The 23,876-nt window shown below is 45.7% G+C and overlaps 2 protein-coding genes and 1 non-coding gene across 4 annotated transcripts in view; 2 read left to right on the top strand and 1 right to left on the bottom strand.

Moving 5' to 3' along the window:
- The first annotated feature begins 105 nt into the window (after positions 1 to 105).
- Positions 106 to 796, top strand: FZD5. Its single transcript, XR_005385311.1, has 2 exons — positions 106 to 419; positions 691 to 796. It is a non-coding gene; the product is annotated as a frizzled class receptor 5 (transcript).
- Positions 797 to 925: 129 nt separating this feature from the next.
- On the top strand, positions 926 to 2,722 carry LOC119863906 (frizzled class receptor 5). Its single transcript, XM_038585572.1, has one exon. The coding sequence runs from the start codon at positions 959 to 961 to the stop codon at positions 2,720 to 2,722; it is 1,764 nt and encodes a 587-aa protein (XP_038441500.1). The 5' UTR covers positions 926 to 958.
- A 10,154-nt stretch (positions 2,723 to 12,876) lies between these two features.
- The window catches only part of CCNYL1 (cyclin Y like 1), a 38,130-nt gene continuing 27,130 nt past the window's right edge, over positions 12,877 to 23,876 (bottom strand). For both annotated transcript variants that reach the window (XM_038585574.1, XM_038585573.1), the window contains 3 exons: positions 20,472 to 20,638; positions 17,016 to 17,178; positions 12,877 to 15,805 (listed from right to left, as the gene is read on the bottom strand). In XM_038585574.1, the coding sequence (XP_038441502.1) occupies positions 15,689 to 15,805; positions 17,016 to 17,178; positions 20,472 to 20,638 (447 nt within the window). In that variant the 3' untranslated portion in view covers positions 12,877 to 15,688. The remainder of the gene's footprint in view (positions 15,806 to 17,015; positions 17,179 to 20,471; positions 20,639 to 23,876) is intronic.

Genomic DNA, 23,876 nt, shown 5'->3' with positions numbered 1-23,876 from the left:
CAGCGCCGGCTGCTCGCGGCGCAGTGAGGCAGCGGGACCCCCCGGCTGCCGCCCACCGCCTTCCTCCCGCCCAGGTGCTGCCAGGCGCGCTCGCCCCTTGTCCGGCGGCCGGAGCCCGCTGGAGCCCGCTGGAGCCCGCTGGAGCGCGCGGCCTGCTCCCGCTCTGCCCCGCTCGGATCATGCAGGGGGCCCCGGAGGAGGCGAGGGCGAGTGACCGGCCTGCGGCGGCCGCGTCCCGGGCGCGACCCCCTCTCTGAGACGCCCCCACCTGCTGCCATGTGCCGCGCCCCGGATACCCAGCCTGCCGCCAAACTTTTCGGGTGCCAGCCCGGCTCCGAGTCGCGTTTGTGAGCGAGTGTCCCGGGGACGGAGCGCCCAGGCTGGCCGCCGACCGCCTGCTTCTCCCGGGAGCCGCGGAGGTGAGAGCCCGCGCCTTCCCCTTCCCCCGGCCGCGGCCGCGTCCCGGGTCCTCCGCCCTTGGGCGGGCGGCTGAGCGCTCGGGCCCCGCGGTGCAGCCCGGAGGCCCCCGGCCTGGAGGGGGGCGGGCTGGGAGTCGGTAGCTTGGTTCCCGGAGGCGGAGGGGAGGGAAGGGGGAGAGACGCTAACTTAGAGACTCGCGGCGCGCCTGCGGGGGCCGAGCCGCGGACTCCTGTCTAACTGGGAGTGGTTGCGATTTTCCTTCTCCCTCAGCTTCTGGAGTAACGAGTGCTCGCCCCGGCGTCGGAGCCCGCGCCGCCCCTCCCCACGCCGTCTGGCAGCGCCTTCCCGAAACAGTTGATCTCGGACGGATTTGAGAGAAAAAGAAACCAACAGGTTGCCAGCCCCGGCGCCACACGCGCGCACACACACACACACACACACACACACACACACCCGAGTCGGCGGAGAGGCCGGCCCGGTGGCGGCGGGCGGCGGGCGGCGGGCGGCGGGCTGCGGCCGGCGAGGGAGGGAGGGGGCTATGGCTCGGCCTGACCCGTGCGCGCCGCCCTCGCTGCTGCTGCTGCTCCTGGCGCAGCTGTTGGGCCGCGCGGCGGCCGCGTCCAAGGCCCCGGTGTGCCAGGAGATCACGGTGCCCATGTGCCGCGGCATCGGCTACAACCTGACGCACATGCCCAACCAGTTCAACCACGACACGCAGGACGAGGCGGGCCTGGAGGTGCACCAGTTCTGGCCGCTGGTGGAGATCCACTGCTCGCCCGACCTGCGCTTCTTCCTCTGCTCCATGTACACGCCCATCTGCCTGCCCGACTACCACAAGCCGCTGCCGCCCTGCCGCTCGGTGTGCGAGCGCGCCAAGGCCGGCTGCTCGCCGCTCATGCGGCAGTACGGCTTCGCCTGGCCCGAGCGCATGAGCTGCGACCGGCTGCCGGTGCTGGGCCGCGACGCCGAGGTCCTGTGCATGGATTACAACCGCAGCGAGGCCACCACGGCGCCCCCCAGGCCCTTCCCGGCCAAACCCACCCTCCCGGGCCCCGCGGGGGGGCCGGCCTCGGGGGCCGAGTGCGCCGCCGGGGCCCCGTCGGTGTGCAAGTGCCGCGAGCCCTTCGTGCCCATCCTGAAGGAGTCGCACCCGCTCTACAACAAGGTGCGCACGGGCCAGGTGCCCAACTGCGCGGTGCCCTGCTACCAGCCCTCCTTCAGCCCCGACGAGCGCACGTTCGCCACCTTCTGGATCGGCCTGTGGTCCGTGCTGTGCTTCATCTCCACCTCCACCACGGTGGCCACCTTCCTGATCGACATGGAGCGCTTCCGCTACCCCGAGCGCCCCATCATCTTCCTGTCCGCCTGCTACCTGTGCGTGTCGCTGGGCTTCCTGGTGCGCCTGGTGGTGGGCCACGCCAGCGTCGCCTGCAGCCGCGAGCACAGCCACATCCACTACGAGACCACGGGCCCCGCGCTGTGCACCGTCGTCTTCCTGCTGGTCTACTTCTTCGGCATGGCCAGCTCCATCTGGTGGGTCATCCTGTCGCTCACCTGGTTCCTGGCAGCCGGCATGAAGTGGGGCAACGAGGCCATCGCGGGCTATGCGCAGTACTTCCACCTGGCCGCGTGGCTCATCCCCAGCGTCAAGTCCATCACGGCGCTGGCCCTGAGCTCCGTGGACGGGGACCCGGTGGCCGGCATCTGCTACGTGGGCAACCAGAACCTGAACTCGCTGCGCGGCTTCGTGCTGGGCCCGCTGGTGCTCTACCTGCTGGTGGGCACCCTCTTCCTCCTGGCGGGCTTCGTGTCCCTGTTCCGCATCCGCAGCGTCATCAAGCAGGGCGGCACCAAGACGGACAAGCTGGAGAAGCTCATGATCCGCATCGGGATCTTCACGCTGCTCTACACGGTGCCGGCCAGCATCGTGGTGGCCTGCTACCTGTACGAGCAGCACTACCGCGAGAGCTGGGAGGCGGCGCTCACCTGCGCGTGCCCGGGCCCCGACGCCGGCCAGCCGCGCGCCAAGCCCGAGTACTGGGTGCTCATGCTCAAGTACTTCATGTGCCTCGTGGTGGGCATCACGTCGGGCGTCTGGATTTGGTCCGGCAAGACGGTGGAGTCGTGGCGGCGCTTCACCAGCCGCTGCTGCTGCCGCGCGCGGCGGGGCCACAAGAGCGGCGGCGCCACGGCCGCGGGGGACTACGAGGCGAGCGCCGCGCTCACGGGCAGGACCGGGCCGCCGGGCGCCCCCCCGGCCGCCGCCGCCTACCACAAGCAGGTGTCCCTGTCGCACGTGTAGGAGGCGGAGGCCCGGGGGGGGGGGGGGATGGGGCGGGGGGGGGGGTAGCTTTGCCAAGTTCACTTCCGTTTACCTGCGTGGCGCTGAGGCCCCCTCCTGGGGCCCTTTCAAGGGAGCACCTGTCCCAGGACTTCTCAGAGGGGCTCAGCTCACGTGTATTCTGTTTCGCGTTTCTTACTACCTTTTTGTTTTTGTTTTTGTTAGTGGAGCCCTGTTTTTAATTTATATGTAGTTTTCTTAATTTTTAACTTTGTTGCATTTTGGCAACGCAATTGACCTTTGCTTTTTTTTGGGGGGGGGGCTTTACAATCCTAAGGTTGGCATTATAATGAAGTTCCGCTTGGTTCAGGTTTCTTTGAACTGTGTGGTCTAAATTGGGAAAATAGATTTCCTATACTTGTGTCTTTTTTTTTTTTCTTTTTTTTTGAAAAAAAAATGTGAACAGTGAAAGTTTAAGTTGCTATGACTGGGAAGCTGTCGAGTGCGCTTTTTCAGCTCGTTTTCTCTCCTTTCACTGCTTAAAGTGTCCAAGATGCTTTAAGGCGAGCTGCTTGTCCCTGTTTATAGTCCCCAAGTTAAGGGAAACCCCACCTCAAGCCAAGGAGGGGGAGCATAATGCGGTTAGGGCCTCCCCAAAGTGACAAGGTTAAAGAGTGTTTAATGATTCTGTGTGCCATCCTGGCTTTATTTATCGAGCTTCGGTTTCTTTTCTGTAGTGCTTGTAACCATTCTTAACAGCACCCAGCCTTGTCTTGAATAAGTTAGAGGTGGCATTACAGAGTGCCGGTATAAATATTTGGAAAAGTGAAAACCTAAGGGATGGTGATTGGTTGAATTCTAGACTGGTAAAATGGCAGCTTTGTGCCAGAGGAGGAGTGGGTGGTTCTTAATAGGCTTCAGAGTGATCCCATTTAAAAAAAAAAAAAAAAAAAGGAACTGGTGTTCAACCTCACTCCCTTCTTCTGGAAGTACTTAGAGATAGTTGTTAAAGGGGCTGCTTTTTAGATTTAAGGACTAAAAAGGATATACCTCCAGTAATTAAGTAAATTTTCAACACTTCTCTTATCTGCTCCACCCCCATCCCACCTCCTTTATCATGTTAAACAGTCTTTTTGCTTTTCTTATTCCTCCTCTCCTGGAGAGCTGTGATTAAGAAACCACACCCACCCTTGAATGGGGTGCTTGAACTGGGGGGGGCGGGAAGGGAGGCTGGTTACCTGTGAACAAACATTGGCAGCAATGAGAGAAAATAAGTGTCCCTGGACTTTGGACTAGTTTAATAGCCAGATATTCCCAAAGCAGCAAAACATGGCTCTCTGCAGGCTCTCAAAACAAATGACACCCGGAATACACCTGCGTCTGCTTTTAAACTTATGGATCAGGGCACTGCTACTGCAGGAGGGAAGCTGTCCTCTCTCCCCCATCTCAATCTGTTTTTCTTACTTTTTTCTGAGAAAGCCTATATATTGATGAGTACACACTTGCACACACACACCCACATGCATTTTGCTGTTAGAGAATTGTTTGCTTTCCTAAATCTGCTTAACCATTCATTCATATACAAAAGCCTAAATATGAACACACATACACACACACACACACACACACACACACACGGGTTTCTTTACTATTAAAGAATTCTGTTTGCTTTTCTAATCTGTTTAACTGTTCCTTCATGAAGACTGTGAGGCCACGACTTGGGGAAGGAGGTGATAGTGCATTGGCCAGCAAAATACCAGTGACCAGGGTTGAGTGGGGACTACATTTACATTTAGAAAACTGAGATGGCAAAGACAATTACAATTTTAGGATGGGTCCCTAGGAAAATGACGAGTCTAGGCATTTGTGCTTCCTTTATACTAAAGTTGGAAAAGTAAGATTTAAATCCAGGACGGTTTTCACTTCAGAGATATTAAGGAAAGAAATGCATAGTTCCCATAGTGAATTGAAACACTTTGCTACAAGGGAGAAGCCTGGTAGTGTAATTTTGCAAACTCTCCAAAGCTGTTTGTGTTCATAAAAATGCACTGCTCTTACACATTCATACTCTGAATCAAAGTTAAAATTTCAATGGAATCAACAAAACTTAATGCCCAAAATTTTTTGCATGCCTTATTCCTGTCCTTATTCAGAAGCTGCTTTTTTAGAACCTTGGAGTAGATCCCCTGTCTGAGGGCCAAGTTTTCTGTTTTTCGAACGAGGGCCTTTCGTGATCACTTCGACCTCTTCCCTAATATAGTGTGTCTTGTCAGAAAGTACACTGTTCTGCGGCCTGCAGTCATTGTGATTAATTTGGGTTGTCCCCCTTCTTTTGCTTTGTGGAGGAATGGAGGAACGATGCACAGTGTATCTAAAAGTTGCGGCATGAAATGGATAGAAGTGGATTAATCCTTTCAAAAAAGTATTTTTTTCATTTTGGCAACTTGCCAAGCCTAAAGGAACAACCGATTTATTTGAAATAATAATAATAAGGCCTTTGACAAAGGATACTAAGCCAAGAAGAGGCAACACAGGTAATACCTTTTGGGGTCTAGTTGCAGAACCTACTTTCAGAGGTGCCGCTTTCTTTTCAGTCTCTGTCCTCACCCCTGCCCTTCCTCGGAGATAGCGCCCACCTGCTTCCCTCAAGTCTTATTACTATCAACCACCCACCTCTACCCAGGGGAGAGAGAGGTCGGATCTATTTACTGTCACCCTCTACTTCCATCGCACACTCTATTTTCCCCTGATTTGCATTTTTATTCAAACAATCCATACTCACAGAAACATGAAAGCTTAGTATGTGGGGGTCTAGCAACTTCTTCACAGATAGCTTTGTGGAGTTGGAGAGGATTTACCATTCAGTTTAACGTCACAGGCACAGCTTCCAGGCTCTCCCTTCCACAGTTCAGTGTGGAGCGTTGTCTCACTTCATAGATTGGGGGGGCGGGGGCAGGATTTAGAAGGTTCTCTAAAGGAACTCCCATGACCTCTCAGTGAATCAGTTGGCCAGACCTTAGGAAGTCTCTTTAACTTACACTACTTCCCTCCTCACATTTTGATATTGTCTAAATTGGCCGAAAATAATTTTTCTTGGTGCCTTATTGGTTTATCTTCGCAAACCTTTGTCACCTTTCCACATGGCCATTTCCAATGACGGGCCTGTGTGTGTATGTGTGCGTGTGTGTACGTGTGTGTGTGTGTGTGTGTTGTGTAATTGTGCGCATGTACGAGCTTAAATAATGTGCCAACAGCACTGTTTCCAAGTTGGTATTCATTAGGCTGTTTCCTCCTGGGCCAGGGCTGCACTAATCCTGACACTGGCTGCCAGGAGAAAACCTCATGGATCCCACACAGAACCTTAATAACAGCATCCCCGACCTGCGCTCTCAAGTACAGAATGGAAACCCCAGAGCTAGGAAACGTAGTTGTATATTTTAATGAACTGCTGCCCCTGCTAACGGGGCTTCTTTCACTTTTGTGCTCTACAGATAGACCAAGGGGGGTTGGAGGGACAAAGCTTTGAATAACTGCTTTCTAACACCAAATGTGGCAAACAGGACAGAGAACATCACAAATCTAGGCAGGTGTGAGGTACAGTGGCTGAGAATTGCCTGTCTGCTCCCTCTCTCTGCATGCCCTTTCTTGCCTCCAAAGTCCAATCAAGGGATCCTGGGAAGAAAATATGCCTGGAGTGGGGGAGGATGATTCTGAGGGGGGAAAAAGCTACCAAGACATTAAAGCGGGGCAAGGGGGGGGGGGGCAGGATGTAAGTAACTAAGTAACCTGACTCATAACTCTCAAAAGCTTCTAGCAGCTCAGTGACAATTACAGGATTTATTTCAGCCAGGATCATGTCTGTGGTACATCATTTTGAGACAATATTACTTCATGTTGTTACAAACTGTGTGTGTAGTATGTGTGTGTTGTGGGTGTGTATATACATAATATATATTATATATATGAGAGATTTAGTGACTTTCGATACGGGTTTGGTGCAGGTGAATTTATTACTGAGCCAAATGAGGCACATACCGAGTCAGTAGTTGGAGTCCAGGGCATTCAGTACTTTTTATGATTTTCCTATATGTATAGTGCCTATCATGCAGCATCCTCACTGTCGTGTCAAATCCAGAACTCACAGATCAGAGCCAGCAATATTTTATTTGTAGACAATCAGCTTGAATCTATAAATTATTATTGGCAGATGATTATAATTCTGAATCCATAACATTAACAAAAGGAAACCCAGAGCATCTTGATAAGTTTTTGTTTCTTGTTTTGTTCCTGGAAGTCCGTAGAACAGCAGTTGTATGTGGTTATGTTAGTCTCAAGCTACTTAATTTGCTGACCTTATTATTTCAGAAAAGATTTTGTATGTATTATATTTGTGGGAAGGTAAAATAATGGTTTGAAATTTTTATCAAATATGGAGAGTAGTTATTTATGAAAAACAAAGAAATGTCTATTTTTGTTTCTTTGTTCCCAATTGATGTAGATAAATTTTAAAGTGCATTAAAAGCAATGGTAAAGAAAATAAAAAGATGCTGTACACGTCTTTTTCTCCTCATGCTTTTATGGAGACACACACTGCTTTCTAAGAGTACCTGAGGAGATTCTAACTTCACAATCTGATTTCTCAGATGGTACTTAAAGCGACAATGTTTTTATTAATGTGAAAATCAAGCAATTCCAGTCACCAGAAGCAAAACTAATGAAAACATGTTTTACTTGAATATGCTTCATAGGTTTCTCCTGCCGATCCTGTGATTGTATCATGATTCACTTGGAAGAAATGAAGGGAAATACATGTAAGACCAGAGACCTTGCCTGAGATTGTGTTCTATTTTATCAACCCTCCATCTAGACTCTCTACTGAACCTCTTTGAATAGAGGTGAAGCTGTTGTTCTGTGTGTCTGGTTGGGGGACAGGGACTCTCAAAACTATTTCTCATTCAGCAGTTAGACCCGCAACATGGTGTTAAGCTCTAAGTACAAGTCAGGGAGCCCAGGTAAGAGGATAGAAATTGATGTAGGGTTGGCACCTCCCCAATAACCTGGACAGATGTTTAGTAGACCTGAGATACCATTGTCAGAATACTTTCTTCTGGCTGCTGCTTTGGCAAAATGCAGGTTAGCCACCAACCTATGAACCACGGCCTCACGTGAATGCCCAGTATGTCAGTGTTCTCCGGCAATGCTCTGAGGCCTAAGTATGTAGGAGAACCTAGGTAATTAGGAGCTTAAAATCTTGTTTGGGGGGAGATAAGACAAATCCGATAAGAGGTGAATAATGATATGAGAGTATGTAATTTAATGTCAGAGTGAGCGCTATGAACGTTATCAGATTCCTGTATAAGTTAGGGCAGTTGGGAGACAGAACGGAAAACACACTAGTTGAGCTCGATCCTGATGGAAGAGCCAAGGGTACCTTACGTGTACAGGACTCTATCATTGGCATGTCTTCCCTGGGCTCTCTCATTGCTCACCCCCCCCACCTTCTTCCCTCAGTGGAAAAGGGGGTGGGGGGTGAAGCCACAGGCTAGAGCCAAGGGCCTGTAGAGGCTTAGCAGGTTGGAGAAATAGGTGTGTCCAGGGTATTAATGGTAATTCTTTTAGTGATCTTGAGCTCTTTAGTTTGACACTAATGGAAACAGGACCAAGAGGCAGTAGAATGGTTATGCTTAAAGACTTGGCAGCTAGACGGCTAGGGACTCAAGTTCCAGCTCCACCATTTATGGGCTGTGTGATCCTGGACATATTAATCTTTGAGTATTTCAGTTCTCTCATCTGTGAAAGAGAGACAATAGTACTTATCTTAGGTTGAGAGGATCTAAAGGATTAGATCAGGTTAAGACACAAGGAAGAAGCAACTGTTCAGTCATGGAATGGAAAGTGATAGAATCTTTTGGGGCTCCTATTTTTAAAATGTAGATTCCCAGACTTTTTTAAGCTCCAGGAATTGAGACTCAGGAGGTCTGAGGCCCTAAAAGCTGCTGCCTTTTTTTTTTTTTTTTAAAGTAAACTTTATTTTGGAATTATTTTAGGTTTACAGAAAAGTTCCAAAGATAATTCAGTTCCTGTATACCCCTTGCCCATTTGGCCCTAATGCTAACACATCCTCATAGTACACTGTGAAGATGAAGAAGTCAACACTGGCACGTTACTGTTAACTCCAGACTGCAGTTGGATCTCACCAGATTTTCCACTAATGTTCTTTATCTGTTCTAGGATCCAATCCAGGATTCCACATTGCATTTAGAGAAGCTTCGTTTTTCATAGGCACTTGCAGCTGATGAGAGGTAGGTGGTCTGGGGACCGTATCTTGAAAAATAATAGGACACGTGAAGGACGGAGCAAGGTCAAATTGCCCCATCCTGGCATTGGGAAGATGGCAGTTTTGAAGCAGAAGGGGATAAACTGATGGAGGGGTGATGTAGAAGGCTGGTGTTAAAAAGTTGAAATGGAATCCCCCCCCCCCCCCCATAAGACAGGAGAGGCTACATTAAGAAGTGAGGCATCTACTCCTTATGCCAGATGAAATGAGTCTTGGAGCTGGAAGGTGGGGTTGCTACCTAGGCTGGGAAGCTCCATCTCGGGGTTGTGGGCATGTCAGGGGAGTCAACGAGGGCAGTGTGTGGGGAACAGCTGGCCTGGGGAAACCAGGAGTGCTCAGGTAGGTGACCATAGGGGATTACAAGGGGCTGGTTAGCCTGGGAGCCACAGAAGTTCTGTATTTCCTGGAACCCGGTGGAAATACTTTGGAAATGGGTCCCAGTAGTAACTAATATCAAGCATTGCCATGCTGGACACTAGCAGAGGTGAGATGATCTTATTGAGGGAGGACCCTCATCGAAGCCCCCATCTGGGGACTGGAAGGTTAGTAGAATTGAGAATGGTAAGATGATGAAGGAATAGGTGTTTTAAGAAAAAGCTAGCAGGGGCACATGGGTGGCTCAGTCGGTTAAGCATCCAACTCTTGATTTTGGCCCAGGTCATGATCTCAGGGTCATGACATCAAGCCCCACGTTGGGCTCTGTGTTGGGTGTGGGGCCTGCTTAGGATTCTTTTTCCCTCTCCCCCTTCCTCCTGCCCCAACTTTGATCACACACTCTCTCTCTAACTAGCAGAATAATTTGAGGTCTTGAAGTGGATGCTATTGATACCTTTTATTTTTTTTAAAGATCTTATTTATTCATGAGAATCACAGAGAGGCAGAGACACAGGCAGAGGGAGGAGCAGGCTCCCTGTGGGGAGCCCGATGTGGGACTCGATCCCAGAACTCCAGAATCACACCCTGAGCCAAAGGCAGACTCTCAACCGCTGAGCCACCCAGGTGTCCCTATTGATACCTTCTTGGGGACCTTAGGTTCTGAGGTGACCACTGAATTTCTTGAATGCATTCAGATTTCTTAGTTCCCTTCCCAGCAGTTATAATCATTACCACCTAACCTGTTCATTCTTAAAAGAACGTTAAACTTTTTTCGATTTCTCTTCATTTCTATACTATTTCATTCTTAATTCTTTCTGCATCCTAGAGATCCCCAACCACCAATCGGTATTCTTAAAATCTGTATCACATTAAGTACATGTTCTTAAAAATAGTGGAAATTGCCTCAGAAACCAAACCGACTGCACCTGTGAACTACAGGGCTGAAGGGCTCCTAAGTCTCTTGCTTTCTTGCTGTCACAGTGTCTGGCTGGTCAGGGCGGTAAGTGGCAAACAGTTAAGACTTCAGGCCATCTAATCCTTAACTTGACAGATGCTGCATGTAACCTGTAGATTCAAGGGCTTTTCCAAGTAGCCCTGTATTCATGAATGCAGCTTCTAGGTGAGACAACAGTTGTAGTTATTTCATATGTGAGTACAGATAAGTCTTGGTGATGAAAGATTTCAGCTAGCTTATACGCTGTGGCTAAACTTTTCCAAAAACATTGTATAACTTGGATACAGAGTGAATGATTTTCCCGTAAGTACTGGGTTCAGCAATTTTTTTTTTTAATCAAGGACTAGTGTATTTATACATATAGGAAAACTAAATCCAAGAAATGAACTTCGAACTGTTACAAAACCAAGATTCAGTGGTGTTGGATTTCAATAATGAATGGGCATGTGTGGGGCACATTAAATGTCAAAGAGAAGGTCGTGATAGAATCTGATACAGCAAGAAAGTTTCTTTAACCAGAAGCATTGGGCCTCAAGGTCTTAGGATGAACCGTGTGAAACTGCTAATGAGCAGCCATTTTTGACTTATAAAAATGGGAATTTCATCTGGTTCAGACATGTGACCTTTGTCTTTTCCTTGCAAAGACCTAAAAGCCCAGTTCCCAATAGATCAGAGTTAAAGTTTCACTGCAGTCAGTATTCCAAAAGGAAAAAAACTAAAACTGAAGATAAATGAGTTGAGGTAGATCTTCTTTTAGTCTTGTTTAGGGGACGAGCCTTTCCTAGGTATGAAACCCTGAGAACGCTGCCATAGTTACTACCCTAGTGGTAGCGAGTTTCTGTGCTCTGTGACGTTTGTCGGAGAACCTACCAGCTTTCGGGGATGTTTATTACTTTCACCCTAAGTTGACTCAATTTCCCATTTATCAAAATGTCTGTACTGCCATCTAGAATTAAAGCCAACAGGGAAAGAACAATCTGTGATTCTACCTCATTCTGCCAACTTGTTCTTGAAGCTACTCAGGTCGCGTTCCTCCCCCCAGATTTTCATTTAACCTTTGACCACCCTTGTCAGCACTTCTGCTTAGTAGTCGGCGTAGTAAAGGGTACAGTCTTACAGTGATTTGTGACAGACCGTCCTCCTACATGAAGTCAGATCATTTAACCTCACCAACAGTTTATCAAGAACAAAGGGATCAGCTGAAAAGTTGACCTTACGCAGTGAATTAAGGTAGATGATGAAAATACAGCAGCTTCAGGCTTTAGAGTATTGCTCAAGCGGAGCGGCTAAGGTCTTAATTTTTTAAGATTTCCTTTATTCATGAGAGAGAGACAGAGACTGAGACACAGGCAGAGGGAGAAGCAGGCTCCCTGCAGGGACCCCGACGTGGGACTCGATCCCAGGCCTCCAGGATCAGGCTCTGGGCCGAAGGCAGACACCCAACTGCTGAGCCACCCGGGCTGCCCAAAGTCTTAGCTTTAAACCTGATGAAGATTTGGCATATTTCTCACTTAAATGTGACTTTGAAAATAGTATTCTAAAAAGTCAAAATAGGTGGGCAGTTTCTCTTTACAGCGACGATTATTCTAGTTCTTCCATTTTCTTTCCTAGGTTTTTTTAAAAAGGTTTTATTTATTTATTCATGAGACACAGAGAGAGGCAGAGACACAGGCAGAGGGAGAAGCAGGCTCCATGCAGGGAGCCCGATGGGACTTGATCCTTGGTCTCCAGGATCAGGCCCTGGGCTGAAGGTGGCGCTAAACCACCGAGCCACCCGGGCTGCCCTCTTTCCCAGGTTTTAACTGCTTAAAAGCCTCACGTTCTGTTTCTGTAGCTTTCCTGTAATTCCTTGCTCTCTGGTATATTTTACCTTTCCTTCTGGTGTGCTTTTTCCTCTTGGCACAAGAAGGAGCCGTTCAAAGATGCCGTCTAATGTGTGATGCCTCTGAGTACGTGGCCAGTGATTTTAAGTGTACTAAAAAAAGGTCTTTCGGCTGAAAAGAGCAAAAGCCAAAGAAATACATGATGACACTAACTAGAGACAAGGGTCAAACCAAATCACGAATGGTCAGTTTGAAAATGCTGTCAAGACCCTACTCACGGGTCAGAGCCGACTCAAAGGATCCAAGTTAGGCAGAGATGGAATGCTATGTGAACCAAGAGACGGGGTACAAACACACTAGCCGGATTTTAATTAAAATAGAGTTTATTAGCTTTTAATATAAACATGAGGAAGAAAAACCACATAAGTTGTAGCATTCTTTTCAAAATAAAACTGCAATCAATCAATACTTAACTCTCCAAGCTCCGAACTCCATAAACAATGTTTTTTGAGGTGGTAGATTGTAATATTTGATATACTGTTACGTATCATTTATGTGTCTGTCCTTTAAAAATGATGGAACCTGCAGCACTCAATATAATATGAAGCCTTGCTATACTGAGAGAAAGTATCCCTGGCCCAGACATGCTAGGTTTACAGGCAAAATTCCTAGATTACATTTGAGAAGGCAGGAGAAAGATTTCACATGGTTAGGAACACTAATCTTTTTTTTTTTTTTTTTTTTTACATTTCAAGTTTAAGTGACATCATTGCCAATCTCCTAGAAGACTGATTACTTAACTCCCTGCCCTTTAAAGCCTGAGGTGAGGGTTCCTCTTAAACAGCAGGACTGGAAAGAGACCCCTCCAGCCAGGTTAACCCCTTATCATTTATGTGTCTGTCCTTTAAAAATGATGGAACCTGCCCCAATCAATATAATACGAAGCCTTGCTATACTGAGAAAAGGTATCCCTGGCCCAGACATGCTAGGTTTACAGGCAAAATTCCTAGATTACATTTGAGAAGGCAGGAGAAAGATTTCACATGGTTAGGAACACTAATCTTTTTTTTTTTTTTAACATTTCAAGTTTAAGTGACATCATTACCAATCTCCTAGAAGACTGATTACTTCACTCCCTGCCCTTTAAAGCCTGAGGTTAGGGTTCCTCTTAAACAAGGCTGGAAAGGAGACCCCTCCAGCCAGGTTAACCCCTTATCATTTATGTGTCTGCCCTTTAAAAATGATGGAACCTGCAGCAATCAATATAATACAAAGCCTTGCTATACTGAGAAAAGGTATCCCTGGCCCAGACATGCTAGGTTTACAGGCAAAATTCCTAGATTACATTTGAGAAGGCAGGAGAAAGATTTCACGTGGTTAGGAACATTAAATTTTTTTTTTTTTTGACATTTCAAGTTTAAGTGACATCATTACCAATCTCCTAGAAGACTGATTACTTAACTCCCTGCCCTTTAAAGCCTGAGGTGAGGGTTCCTCTTTTTTTTTGCCTTTTTTTTTGTTGTTGTTGTTTTTTGTTTGTTTTTTGGTGAGGGTTCCTCTTAAAAACAGCAGGACTGGAAAGGAGACCCCTCCAGCCAGGTTAACCCCTTATCATTTATGTGTCTGTCCTTTAAAAATGATGGAACCCACAGCACTCAATATAATATGAAGCCTTGCTATACTGAGAGAAAGTATCCCTGGCCCAGACATGCGAGGTTTACAGGCAAAATTCCTGGATTACATTTGAGAAGGCAGGAGAAAGATTTCACATGGTTAGGAACACTAATCTTTTTTTTTTTTTTTTTTTTTAAACATTTCAAGTTTAAATAACATCATTACCAACCTCCTAGAAGACTGATTACTTAACTCCCTGCCCTTTAAAGCCTGAGGTGAGGGTTCCTCTTAAACAGCAGGACTGGAAATGAGAACCCCTCCAGCCAGGTTAACCCGTAGGCTCGAAGAGCTGTTTCAGATCACCTACTTTCAGATCACTACAATTAAAAGTCCAGTTCCTTTCAGTTTATTCCATGTGAATTACCATGGCTCTTCATAAGTTTTACCAAATGTAGAAAAAAGAAACTCAGATGGTCAAAAGAGGTGAACAGCAAAGCCCCTACAAAGAACTATTTTAAAAAGGGGAGGGTACGAGGCATCTCTCAAGTCTTAGTACAATTTTAAGCTTTGATACTTGTGTAAGTATAAATGCTACCAACATACAAAACACCATTTGAAAGTGTAGTTATGTCTTGTAAACTTACCTAGTTTTGTAAATTTTAGATACTAGACTTTTCGTTTTAACTATTTTTTTGTTCCAGCCAGCATTTGCCATCTTCAAGAGGGGCAATCATCGAAAAGTCTAGTAGACTTTTCGTTTTAACTATTTTTTTGTTCCAGCCAGCATTTGCCATCTTCAAGAGGGGCAATCATCGAAAAGTCTAGTAGACTTTTCGTTTTAACTATTTTTTTGTTCCAGCCAGCATTTGCCATCTTCAAGAGGGGCAATCATCGAAAAGTCTAGTATCTAAAATTTACAAAACTAGGTAAGTTTACAAGACATAACTACACACTTTCAAATGGTGTTTTGTAAGTCGGTAGCATTTATACTTCAGCAGTGCCCTGGAGGGCCCAAGCACACTATATTAAAGCTTAAAGTTGCACTAAGATTTTCAGGACACCTCCTTTTCACTATCTGCTTGTTACCACCGGCCCACCATGTTGGCTGGAATTATGAAAATATCTTTTAATACACATATTTAAGAATGGAAAATCATCAGAAAATGAGAAGCACCATTATAGTTCACAAGAAATGCAGCATGGACCCAACAGAAGTAGATAATCAATCGATAACATACTTTCTCCGTTTATGATTCTCAACATACTAATATGCTAATAAGTAGTGCTTGCAAAGAATCTGAATGACAAGTGTTACTCAGCAGCTTTTTGGTTTAAACTGATTGCCAATAATGACTAGCAGCTTCAATGATAAAATAGGGAGGAAGAACCCTTCAATACCTAACAATGCTACAGTCTGTTCCTAAGTGGCTTTATGAGTTGTTAGGAGTCCCATGTTTTCATGGTAATACTGCATTGATTCTAAAGAAATATGCAGCAATATTGGGGGAGAGGGCAAGAAAAAAAATAGGAAAACAAAAAAGTCATGTAGTTAGTGTCTAAAAATTTGAATTAAAAAAGAAAAAACCTCTCAGCTCATAGCTATCAGCCAATATAGTAAGCAAGTATATGTGTGTGGGTTGGAGCTTTTGCTTTGGAGTGGTTTTTGTAACTCTGTTTACATTAAAAAGGACAAAAGAGTGTTGCATTGACAAAGTCCCGTTCTTTCCTATGAGCATAATCCTTGTGGTCCACGAGTCTCTTGAATTCGAGGTCTTTCTTTTAGATGAAAATATTAACTTTGCTGGTTTGTGAGGAGAGGTGGTATTCCTCCAGTCCTTGTAGAATGAGGGGTTCACGGTGTTCCAACCCCTCCCACACCTCCCTTAAGAAAGGATGGCATTAGAGCGCTGAATACCAATGAAATTATCAGCGCTGAAAGACCTTCTCATAGCAGCTCGAGACCAGTCTTTGTATTTGTCTTCACACAATCTGGAAATGGCCTGGGAAAGTCAATCAAATAGAACACAAGAACAATTAAAAAAGAGGGTTCCAGCCTTTAAAAAAAAAAAAAAAAAAGCATCACTGATAAGCCACATAGTTACTGCTACCCTGGATAGCGGGGGTCTACACACCCAGGTTCTGAGAATGCTACTTCCTGCCAATTCACTAAGGTAATATCCTTAAAAGGCTAGGATTAGATTGATGGGCAAAGAAGAATTTGCTTATTTACAAATTGGATTCCAAAAATGTCAAAGGTATTCTGACGGGCTCCTAACAGCAATATCACCTGTTCCCAGTACACCTGTTCCTTCAACGTAATGAACATACACCTGGGGGAAAATCAGCATTTACTCAGCCATCCAACTTCTAGGCTTCATTGGTTCTTTTATCCTCTAAGCGAATTCTAACAGGGCAGGCATGTCTGGGCTTTGTTGGAAGGTCGGAGGTCTAATGACCGAAGCACCAAAAAGTGCTATTTCACCTGCACATTAACCATCGCAGAAAATAACTTATTCTAAGCTATACCAAGGTGCCACAAAAGTGTCCATTTAAAATGTGTCTTGAAATTTCAGTTGTGAATCACTTTGCTGTATACTCAAAGTCATAAACCATAATGACTTTGTCTCTTATTTGTTACCATTCCATTAAAAATCCATGAACTCTCTACAGCAGTACTGGAAACACACATTGTACAGTCTCACAGGTGAGCCTCTCAGGTGAGCCATGCTTTCTCTAATAAACTCATGGGACTGACCTGTGTTACCTGTAGAAAACAGTGGCATGAATTTGCAAACTGAGTAAAAAACAGTTAAGAATGGTGGATAGATTATGTACATAGATATGATTAGGGATATAATCAAACTATCCATGTATGATTATATGGAAGGGTAGAGGCTCAAAGGGAAAACCATTACCATTAGGAACAGATTAAATTTGAAAAAAAAAAAAAAAGGTTAAATTTAAGATATTCTGAACTATGGTTACAGAAGAAATATCTATATTTTTTCATAATGTAAGATTCTCATATAAATCATAAAAGACAAAGGGAATCTGCCACCAAAGGGTTAAGCTCTTCGATGTTTTTTTTTTTCTTCGATGTGTTAATTTAAAAGCTTTCCATGTTGCTAATCACTGCTTAATGAGATTTAGCCACAGATGCTGGTTTTGGTGGCTAACAGAAAACCCCGCCTAATGATTTCACAGCCTTACCTCTAGGTTTTGTGCTCTTTCTTTGCTAAGAGGAGCAAACAGAAAATTCACGTTGTTGTCATCTGCTAAGGAGCGAAGGTCAAAGTAGTATTTGGCATAAACACTGGAGGGAACATTAATATTAAACTGAAGTAGCTCCAAAAAATGCCTTTCCATCTCATTCCTAAGGGAGGAGACAACAAAACCAACACACGACAATTTTAGTCAATCGGGCAATCTTCAAAAGTCTCCTTCTGAGCTACTAGGAGGCTCTAAATTCTGTTTTGAGACAAATAGAGGCTACCCAGTAGCTCAGTAAACTCACGCTCAAACAAGGTACAGCTATTTGTGGTCCTTTCTGCATCCCAGCACTTTGAGTTTGGGACAAGGGGGAAGAGGTTATGGCCCTCTTATGCACTCCTGCTGCTGACTCAGGGGCTCATTCTTCAGAGTTCCATTAGTGCAGCTGTACGATTCAGGCTCCAGGCTCACTCACAAGGCCCCACTATAGTGATCAGATGAAAGGAATGATGTATGCTGTTTATTAGCTCTGAAGAACTCGCAGACATTTTCACCGGGCCGATAACAGGAAGGGGCTTATTGAAGTGGAGACGCGCCAACAAAAGGAGTGGGCACATCACCACGGCAACAAATGGATCCATCGAGAGCCACTGCTATTATCTCTGAGGGCGAAAACTCTTGAAGCAACAAGGATTCATCTCAAATAAATAAATAAATAAAGCTAGATTCGATGGAAAGGGGAATCCCCTCCCCCGCCCCAGTACATGGGGTTGTGTCAAAGGGCACACATAAATGCAAGTTTCCGCTCACCTTAATCTTACTACGGCAAGAAATTGTCACTAAGACAGGCCAGGATGCACTTTTTAAACTCTGGAGGGCAGAACGATCAAAGAGATGCCTTGGCTAGACTAAACTCACTATGATCTGACCTCTGGTAGAGCACTGGACTCAAACAGCCTTTCTCTCGGGTTGGGAATGCAAGCCCGAGATGTGTCACCACCCCTTGCCAGAAGAGAATGAACACACCCGCAGGGGGCGAGTTCAAGAAAATAGGAAAGAAAAATGTTGGGAGTAGTCCTTTGCTCCACGTGACCACAAAAGCTCACTTGTTAAATGTTTAAGTAAATAAATATAAAATTTGCCACTTTCACAGTAATCCTTTTAAAAAGTTACATAAAAATACCTGAACAAACACAAAGGAGCTTACTTTATAACATTTGGTTTCTTGGTTTTAAAGTTTTAATATTTTATCCGTTGGACAGATCAACAAACGTTGATGTTCTCCTCTCTTGTATGGTACGGGGAGCATTCAGAATATGAGCAGAGAGGAGGTTCGCATTTGTTGAATTTTAAACCCAATTGAACCTACTTCCAAATTTAATTTCCTGTTCATATGGCTGTGAGTCTATAGAAATGTAAATCAGATAATGTTTTGATAATCAGCTAATCAGGACTTAATTTACTAGAGGAATAAACGCACTTCACGATCCCTTTTATATTTTCTCCACTAATACATTTTAATTGTGTGGAAATACAGTACTTCATAGGATTAACATGTCTATTAATAAAGGTTTAATCACTGGAGAAAAGCCTTATGCCTATAGAATATGCATCTTCTGGGTTTTTTGTTTTTTAAATAGCCAAATGGCTGAATAGCACACCATTTACAGGCACAGCAAATCTTCTGAATAGCAGCTGCTCAGTTTAACTTATTCTTTTGAAGGGGAACATATTCTAAAGCATAGATGTTGGAAAGTTTGAAGAAAAAGCTGAAAGACACAATTTTTCAATTTAGACTCAAAATGAGACTATTTCAAATGGAAGTCAACAGCAGGGAGATAAAACAAATGTGTATTAAACACTTTGTTGTAATGCTTTCCAATTTCCAAAGATGATAAACAAAAGTAGCCTATTATAAACCTAGCTCCTGGTGCTGCTCTGTTTGTACACAAAATGTATTATTAGGGAAGCGGTCTTCTTGTAGCTAGGCACTGCCACCCCTGCTCCTGGAAAGTCACTCTTAGGAGCTCACACACTTCGCAGCATGTGCTGAGGTTTTCACTAGAATCTGTCTCAGCCAGGTGCGTTGAAGGTTTTGAGAAAATTTCAGCTGTCACCATGGTAGGGCTAGTGTTCACAACTGCCCATTTTTCTTCCTTCAAGGAACCAGAGTTTGCAGACTGATGACTGTGGTTATCAAAGTCACTTTAGCTCCTGCAACTTCCAGAGGTACTTTGATTCGTTTCCAATTATTTGCCATTACATCATTTGCTACCATGGCTGCAAGCAGCATCTCCGGGCCCACTCAGTTTACACTACTATCAAGAGCCACCCTGACAGCCACCAACAATCCCCTTCTCCTAGTCACCTAAGTATCCTCACTTCGGTTGTAAATATGCACTTTGGTAATTCTGAATGACAATCTTATCTAGAGTAATGGGCAAAGGTAACAAAAACAAACCTGCCACTGCCTGCCATGATCTTAATCTTCCCATGCTGTTCTGTAGAATCAAGACGTGTTCTTCCGCATTTTCCCCAGATGCCACCCACAAAGACGTACATACGTTTTCACTCTCAGGCGGGCACCCTGAGAGCGTCTACTGGAAATACTTCACTGGCTCATCCTGCTTATCACCCTCAGGGCCCTCATGGAAGTCAGGGTGGCCAAATCGAAAGCCCTCACTAAGTCTGGTGTTTCACTCCCGTGTCAGCATGCCACCTGAGAGGAACACCCTCATGGCTAACAGAAGGCCCCGCAAAGCACTGCTGTGGTTCCGCAGTGCCCCAGGAGACCCTCAACCACCACAGGCACGTGGTGATATCCTAGTGATGCTTTTTGGGACAGCCTGAGAAACAGGAGCTTTCTAACTCCTCAGACCTATTTTAAGGCAGGTGCAATACTCCTAGCAGGGGAGGAGGCAGGAGCACTGGGATCTGAAACCTTCATACACGTGGCTACTTTTGTACCATGGTTTCTGGAACAACAGAACTTCAGATAAAAAGGAGAGAAAGACCAGCAGAAGCTGACTCGAGCTGAAGGTATAACCTCTCACTAGTCTGGAGACCCTAAGACCTTAATAGTGGCCAAACATTTATTTTAAAGGTCAGCACGGGCCTCTTAAAAATGGACTGGCACTGGCACACAGCTTTAAGAAAGCCATGAAGATACTTATGATACTGTGTTGATAGTAAGCCTGTAAAATGCCAAAACCACCAGAAAAATATACTTCAATTTACCACTCACATTATTACAACAGTAACACATCAAGACCTACCAATTAACGATGGCGAACAGGAATTGTCATACCATAGCCAGATGGGAAGGCCGTAATTTTTGCCTATTTCAGTTCTCTGCCCAATGTAACCTTTAAAACTGCTTCTTAAAATGTAAACTTTACCGGAGCAGAGGCGGCGCTGGGAAATGGTTAGAAGTTCACCCAAACCTTACAGACTCACATGTCCTCAACTGTAATGTCCTTCAGGATTTGGCAGTAGTCCACATTCCATACAGCCTGATCGTCCCAAACCTTGGAGGCAAGAAGAATGGCTCCCAAGACAATTCTTTTCCAGTTAGTGGGACAAATGTCGATCTCAGCATAAGTTAAAAGCCTTTCTAAGTAAACCTGCAAAAGTAGAGCACTGGTCTTTGATTTTAGTTCAGTTTAAGTGCTGTGATAAGAACTGTTAGGAATGACAGATTGCATCTGTTTTTTACATGCCTTTTATTCTTACAAAGGTCTACAAAGACCTGGCTCCGCCAGCCAAAGCCAGCGGCCAGGTCACAGCCGTGGGTCGGATACTTCTGTTGCCTACTCTGCCCATGTGAATTCCTAGCCTTGGTCACGGCAATGAATGGATATCTCGGTGAAGGGCATCCTGAGCACAGGCACTGGGTTGTTAACCTTCCCATTCATAAAGGGAATGGATTCAGTACAACTGATTACAGATTCAAGCTGTTCAATGAACCCGAGTGCCTGCCCCGAGCACGGTACCCTACCTGGCTGGTTGTCACATGATCATTGGTCATCTTCCAGATGACCAGAATACGTAAAACCCCGGGTCCTAGGAGCACGTTTGCCTTCCCCCTTCCACAGCAAGGAGTCCTTCTGCGGCACAAGCCCGAAGATAAAAACTGGTGGTCAAGAGAGCCTCCCAGTGGCTGCCGTGTGGTGCAGCAGGACAGGAAGTTCAAACAGGTGTGCTTGAGGCCGGTCTTGCAGTATTCCTGTCAATTATTCCTCTAATATCTGGTGTCTTTTAAAGGAACATCCGTGCAAAGGCTAGTCCTCCTCTTATTTCCTCATCTTCACATCTCCATTATCATTTCACAATAATTTGTTTCTGTCTTATGTAACCTTCAGCTTAGTCAATTCTGCCGCTTTTAAAGTGCTAGAGACCTGCCAGGTTCTGCAACCCTGGGACTCCTCTAAACCTGCCGTGAGAGGACTCCCGGATTTCTTTCCCCTGTTTCAAAAGTCTGCTCTAGAGAGACCTGGGCGGAGTTAACAGCTGAGGGAAGATTACAGAGGTAAGCCCTGATTTGTTGTTACTTCAAAGGGTGCTCTGCAGAAGAGTATATATGCCATTTGACAAGAAGAAAAGTCCAATTTTAGAGTGTTTATCATCTGAAGGTTGTCAGACTGCCAGTCAGATTTGCCCATATTCTCCAAACTCGACTGTTTTCAAAACAAATGGTTCTTAGAACACTGTATGTTCTTAGTGAAATTCTGCTCCCATTCCCCTAAAACTCACAAACTTCCCTACAAGGCTCAACTCCGTACTTTCTGGGAAAGCACTTCTATAACACTGGCAATCTCTCAACTTCCTATCATCGTTACTGGCAAACTTGGAATCCCCCAACCTCATTTACCCCCTGGCTCTCCTGTGTCAGTAGGAATGAGATTTCCTTCTCACTGAAGTAACTCTTCTTTCACCTGTGCAGAACTGTTCGCACAATGTCTTTTTGAAAAGTTTTTTCCTTCTCTGCCAGAGATTTTCCCCAATATGAATGTATTTATATTGCCCACGGCCCCCCTCCTCTTGTTTTGCTCACAGAAAATGCCCCATGCTGGCTTCTCATCTCCTGGTAGCCCGCCGCCTGCCGCTAGACTCCCCAGGGGCCTTCACCCCAACTCTGCACTCAAGTCTTCCCTGGTAACCTAAAGGGCACTGCTACTGGCCTAGCCCCTGACTTAAGGCCTTGGCCTCCATCTGACTTAATCCTGTTCCAACCCATCGGCAATTTTTGTTACCTCTACCTTCATCAGTGATTTGACTGATTTCTATTTGTCACTTCACAGCTGTAGCACGGTCACTGCCTCCTTACCTCTCGTCCTCTGCTCTGACTCCCACTACAGTCTATTGTCCCCAGAGCAGCCAGGACAGCCTCTTAAGAGCACTTCATACCCCTGCTCAAGGTCTGCCAGAGGTTTCTCATCAAACAAGTTTCCCATCTTCCTAGGCCTGTGAGCTACCGGGCCCAGGAAGATATGGCACTGCCCTTCTGGAACCTCATCTCCCATGTTGTTCCTCCCGTTCTTCATCTGACCACTGGCCACTTCGCTGTTCCATGAAAACACAAGACATGTTCCCATCTCCATCTTGCCCTTGTCCCCTCTGCCTATAAGGCCAGAGCTCATATCTTCATCATGTGGGTCATGGTTTGGGTGTTACCCTCCTGTCCTGATCATGCTATCTCCAACTGGTGCGCCCCTCTAACCACTTTGCCCCTTCATGCTGCCTTCTCTTCTCAGGATTTAACCACTACCTGAAATATTCAGGTAACGCTCATTTGAAAAAACAAACAAAAAAACAACTCATCTCTTCCTCGCTGGGATATAAGCTATATAAAGGCAAGAACTTTATTCCACTTGTTTTCTCCTCTGTCCCCAAGACTCAGAATAGTGACACAGACTAGGTACTCAGTGGGTATGGAACGGGCAACTGCTTGGCAGCATTTGGCCTTTTCACCACTCTCTCCTTGAACCTCTCCGTCTTGGCATCTCTTTTATTATTCCCTCCTGGTTCCTACCACTCTAGCCTCTCCTCTGACAACTTGTCCCCTAAGTGCTGTTTGTCCTTACAGATCTAGCTTCTATCCACTTTTTATTCTATCCTTTTCTCTGCATTTGAACAGCTACTAGTTAATTCCCTACCTCTCTCTAGCTTGGATTCATGCTCAGTTCCACATATTCAAGTGATGACTAGACAGTGTCACTCTGTCTCATGAGTATGTCATGCTTAACCTGTCTACAAAGAATTCCCCCTCTTCCAACCCAGCTGCTCTCCCTTCTGGCATCACCTTTTGGTCCATAGGGGAGTATGACTCTTGCCTCCCTCCAGCATGGGCTAAGCACTCCAAATGGTCTGTAGTTCAAAGACACGGCCCGAGCACCCACTGATGGGTCTCTACTCAAAAGCACAAATCCCCAATCCTAAATTCTAGCTGGATACTAAAGGAGTACAGGCGCTGACCTAAGTATTCTTTCCCTCTAGACCATGCAGTTAACTTCCTCTCTGGGTGTGCTATAGGCAGGAGTAAAAATAATCCCAGCTGCCTCCCACTTAAATAGGATTTATTTTTCAAATGATAAAATCTTACCACAGGAATTCTGTATGGATAACATGAAGGTCCCTATATGGCTATAGCTTAGCAGGCTAACTAGCAAAGCCTTTCCAAGTACTTCTGGCACTATATTCCTGGGCAGATTCAAGGCAGGCACAAGAGGACAGCAGGGGTGGATTAACATGCATCAAGCAAGGCACAGAGAATTTAAGGCAATAGTTCTCAATCAGGACACATGTTAGAATTGTCTGGGGAATACAGGGATAATCTGGGACTCAGCTTAGGGCTATATCAAA

This window comes from Canis lupus, chromosome 37, assembly GCF_011100685.1.
Source record: "Canis lupus familiaris isolate Mischka breed German Shepherd chromosome 37, alternate assembly UU_Cfam_GSD_1.0, whole genome shotgun sequence".
Classification (NCBI taxonomy): Eukaryota; Metazoa; Chordata; class Mammalia; order Carnivora; family Canidae; genus Canis; species Canis lupus.
This window is presented reverse-complemented; position numbering and strand designations above follow the sequence as displayed.

Coding starts and splice junctions, on each gene's coding strand:
- LOC119863906 (XM_038585572.1), top strand. CDS start 959: ATGGCTCGGCCTGACCCGTGCGCGCCGCCCTCGCTGCTGCTGCTGCTC.